Raw genomic sequence first — 4,526 nt, 5'->3', positions numbered from 1 at the left:
CTATAAAAGAGACATGAGACAAAATAAGAAAATAACATTAAATAGTGTATAATGAATGGAAATTGCAAGCGTTCTCTTCATTCTGAGCAAGTATTTCAAGTTTTACCTTGATGTCTGATCTCTCATCGTCTTCCTCTTCCAGGAGGTCACTATGTTCTGTGCGCGATGTCCCAGGAGACTCGCTGCTGTTTGGAGCCTGAAGGAAGAAGTATTTTTGAATTACTGGGATGAACGCTACATTACATTACAAGAACAATAGAAAGTCTGAGAATAATCTTACAGTGTTAATGTGTGTCTGGTGACTGTAACAGAAATTTACCATAGGCTCTTTGACATCTTCCTCATCATCATTACCACGGGTAGCATTGTGATCACTGTGAACAATCTGAACTCTTATGTCACTTTTGGAAAGACGGGTGCACCTTTTACCTACAAGGATTGAAAAGAAAATTAACATCTAGACTTATTTTGAATGAAACGGGATGAAATTGAACTGAACCAAATAAAAAAAGGACTTAAACGACTGGGCAGTGCCCCTCTTGCCCATACTAACCATTGAGCTCACCTTTGCCTGTGTGCCTGCAGCAGAGCGAGACCAGAGTGATAACGCAGATGAGCAGTACACAGCCTCCACCTACTGCTCCTCCAACAATTATCAACATAGGCAGGGCTTCTGTAAGAAGAGCAGTAATAGAAAAAGACATGTGGCATAGAGGGTGGGGGTAGATAGTTGTCAGGAGAAAGGAGGGATGAAATGAGAGAGAGAGAACAGTGTCAGTGTCAAAACCGAGTAAGGCTGAGCAAAAGGAAGAAAGAGTTTCATTTATTTATCTTGCTAATCCCTGAAACGTCAGCACCTATATCAATTCACCGGGTCTGCTCACAGACCAGGGCTTACTGTATGCTCATGCAGACATCCCACAGCCTGGCTATTGTCTCTAATCTCTCTGAAAGAAGGGTAACAGGCCCTGACATACAATGAAGCAATAGACAGTAATCTAATTAAAGATTCCACGAGATACCACCGCCCATTTCTCTGGAGACCATAGTCTGCTATGTTGATGTAAATTACTGACGAGAACCTCAGTTTTGGTGTCTGCTACAACAAAGGCTTCCAGGAGCATCAGTGTAATAGCACTACTGCCTAATTTTAAGCTCATTTAATGTGGCTGCAGCCTGAGATGCTGAACTTGCCTGTGAGACAATGACAGAGACTATGAGTCCAAGCTCAAACACGTGACTTCCTCTAATTGACTTTTGTCCCTAATCAATATCTATGTTGTGTGGCAAAAATATTCATTAAAGGAACCATCTGCTGATTAAATCATATCGATTACAGGAGTGTAATTAAGATAAGCACACGACAGGAACACAGCTTTCCCCTAATCTGGCCCCCTTCACAGCAAAGATTGAGAGTATCACTACAACATCTCTAGAAAGCTCTGGTGGGCATTATTACTCCTGTCGGCGTGTACCTTGCTCTTTCAGCGTAACCAGGGCGGTGCCAGTGCCGAAGCGGTTCCAGGCAGTGCAGTTGTAGCGCAGCTGGAAATCTTGTGCCAGAGTCTCAGAGAGCACCAGTGAAGAGACGACTCCATGGTCGCTGGTTACTGTCTGCACTTCGTAGCGGCCAGAGGAACCGGAGGACAGGCTCATGTCTCCAAAAGTCCACACCTGTGGCGAGGAAGACGAGAATAGACAACAGGGAGTTAGTCATTTTTCTACGGAGCAGAGGCCTATGCAGCTGTTTTTCGTTAGATCCCTGCCTGCTGCTGACTGAACACCAGTTCCTCTATCTGCTCTGCTTTCTCTCGGTCAACCTTTAAGGTGTTCCGTGGCTGACACAGCTCACAGGCTCATGTTTAAGCTGCCTCCCACGTCTGCCCTGCAGGTGAGGCCTAGTGAGGGTTAGGTAGCTGAACTATGAAATAAGGCTCCTCTCTGCTGTCTCTAGTGCAGGGCCAGCAGGGCACCTGTCTCTCACTTCTCCTTACACCCTAATTATCCTCTCTCAGCCCAGCGTACGTTCAGCAGTTCAACAGGGTCAGCTCAGTGATGCCTCTTGGGCTGCTAATTGAATGTGGTTTGGCTGAAACCTTCAGGAAGCCAGTCTCCCACAGCTTCCCCAACTCTGGCGACTCTCCAGTCAATGTCTGACCAATTACAGTTGTGAATATGTGTGTGTACATATTGTTAGCATGTAAAAGTGGTGGACAGGTGTGAAGGGGGTGAATCTACACTGAGTGATTGCTCTGATGAGGTGTAGTTAGCATGCACAGACATAGAGTATGTAAGTTTGCAAATATAGGTATATGATATACAACAGGCTCACTTACAATCTTATCAGGTGGGGGGCTGCTCCCCACACGACACTCCAGCTTGCCCTTGGAGTGCTTGACAGCATGCTGCGTGGCATCCGCAGTGATGATAGGTGGGCCTGGTGTGAAGGAGAAAAGAAGACAGGGAGAGCATAGCGGAGCAATTAAAAAATCATATTTTGAAACAAATTGTTAAATTAGTTTTGATTCTAATACTGCAGCATTATTTTACAAGCCAACCTGTAAACTCTGAAAAGGAGCCACTCACCATTTACAGTTAGGGTGACATCTCTTTCTGCAACTCCAATCCGGGGTACGATGGCCTTACAAGTGTATGTTCCAGCATCCTCCTGGGTAACAGCCTTCAGCTGCAAGGTGTTACCATTACTGAGCACCTAATGAGCGATCCAGAGAGAAAAGTGAGATGTGTGTTAGGCAGAGTAGGAGTCAGGCGGTGGGTAGAAGAGGCAGACAAAGCAGACTGGGACCTTTATCAGTGGCCCACTCACTGTGGAGGCAGCGCTGAGGTGGGCTGACCATTGTAACAAATGCTTGTGGTTTGAGTTTAATTTCATTGTGAAGAGCTTTAATCACAGCATTAAGCACTCCAGCCACCACTGTGTGACCGTGCTGCCAGGGAGATTGTTGTAATTAAACAGTGGGGACAGAACTGAGCATACTATGTGAGTGGGTCCTAGCCTTTGGAGCAGCTACAGTCACTCACTCCTTAGCTCATTGATCCTGTCATTCCATCAAGCTATGATTTATCCATTTACCCCCCCCCCCCCCCCCACTACGTCCCTCCTCCCTCGCCACCTCTCCACATCCCCCCCTCACTCTCTCCAATTTTTTATTTCAACACACTTATAGAGTAACCCAATTAATCTATTACTTGTGGCTGATTGAGGGACAGTGGAGGATGGTGGATTAGAGAAATGCCTGTGCTTTTTCCCTTAGACGGGCTAAAAGCATTCACTCAGTGAGATGACAGCATTGCTTACGCCATCTCACAGCACTCTCACAGTACTGAGGGTGCTTTCTCCAGCATCACCTCAGAAATTATATTAGTTGCCAGGAGAGAAGGTCCTGTGGGATGTCCCCACTGATGGTGTATATGCTGAGAGACTTTTACCCGTAAAGTGACGCAAAGTGAAGGAGGAAATGTCCCATTTGTTCCACCTACAAAATTGACTTTGAGGAAATGGATACTGAAGTGCAGTCGGTCCATTTCAGAGATGCTGCTCTAAAAGTTGCTGCACAGACCTTAATTCTGTTAGTCTGAAATACACATTAACACAATGGTTGACTGATTCAATGACTGATTGAGCTTGATTGAGTTATGACAGTGTGTCATGTGCCTTGACGATGCAGCTTGAATCTGTCAGTGGACAGACAGTTTTCTGCCAGAGGCTTTAGCCCTGAGGGAGCATAGCAAGAGGAGGTGTTGAAGATTCAGCCTGAAAAAGAACGTGTGGGGGGAAAAGTGTGAGGGATTCATGCCTCAAGGCCATGTGTATGGGTTTCTCTGTGGAGGGATGGTGTAGAGGGTTGGTGTTGAAGCTCTACCATCTAGATAAGGTGTCAACTAGATTTTGCTGCCTTACCACACTGGAGCCCTGCTTGGTCCAGGCCAGGGTCAGAGGAGGGTTTCCAGTCCATGCACAAGTAAATGCTGCATCCATCCCTATATCCACTGTCATCGGCTTTGGCTCTGAGAGCAGTCTGGGGCCAACTAGGGTGAAGCAACACAGGCAGTCAGATGCAATCAATAAGAAACGGCTTTTACCAGTAGAAAACCTCCAAATGTCTCTCTCAGCTTCGCTGCATACACTGTTTACTTAAAGGTAAACTCACATTGGACATCGACCAGGGTGCTGACATTGGTGCTTCCCACAGAGTTGGACACCTCACAGGAGACGGGGTCTGTGAAGTAAGAGTAGTCCACAGTCACTTCCAGGCTATCCCCATTTGCTTCAGAGATGGGAACCCCTCCTTTTGACCACCTGGGACAGAGGAATAATCACATTACACAGTCTCATTAGTTCAGAAAAGATACTTAGCCATGCGCATCAAAATGACTATTAACTGATTCATGGCTTGTGCCAATCATAATCAAATGCTGCCAATCAAGCAGCCAATTAAATGCAATGAATCTGCAAACACTTGGCACTGCTTTATTTGGTGTCTTCCCTACTCTAAACGGCCAGT

At 46.0% G+C, this 4,526-nt stretch overlaps 1 protein-coding gene across 3 annotated transcripts in view; it reads right to left on the bottom strand.

Moving 5' to 3' along the window:
- Positions 1 to 4,526, bottom strand: part of kirrel3l (kirre like nephrin family adhesion molecule 3, like) — a 33,771-nt gene that overhangs the window by 3,920 nt on the left and 25,325 nt on the right. For 2 of the 3 annotated variants that reach the window (XM_026371705.1, XM_026371706.1), the window contains exons 7-14: positions 4,173 to 4,321; positions 3,923 to 4,050; positions 2,587 to 2,713; positions 2,337 to 2,437; positions 1,476 to 1,674; positions 554 to 673; positions 320 to 429; positions 107 to 196 (exon numbers count right to left, since the gene is read on the bottom strand). In XM_026371705.1, the coding sequence (XP_026227490.1) occupies positions 107 to 196; positions 320 to 429; positions 554 to 673; positions 1,476 to 1,674; positions 2,337 to 2,437; positions 2,587 to 2,713; positions 3,923 to 4,050; positions 4,173 to 4,321 (1,024 nt within the window). The remainder of the gene's footprint in view (positions 1 to 106; positions 197 to 319; positions 430 to 553; positions 674 to 1,475; positions 1,675 to 2,336; positions 2,438 to 2,586; positions 2,714 to 3,922; positions 4,051 to 4,172; positions 4,322 to 4,526) is intronic. The other variant, XM_026371707.1, reaches the window with a different exon arrangement.

Source organism: Anabas testudineus, chromosome 16, assembly GCF_900324465.2.
Source record: "Anabas testudineus chromosome 16, fAnaTes1.2, whole genome shotgun sequence".
NCBI lineage: Eukaryota > Metazoa > Chordata > Actinopteri > Anabantiformes > Anabantidae > Anabas > Anabas testudineus.
The sequence above is the reverse complement of the archived record's forward strand: the minus strand, read 5'-3'. Positions and strand labels throughout refer to the sequence as shown.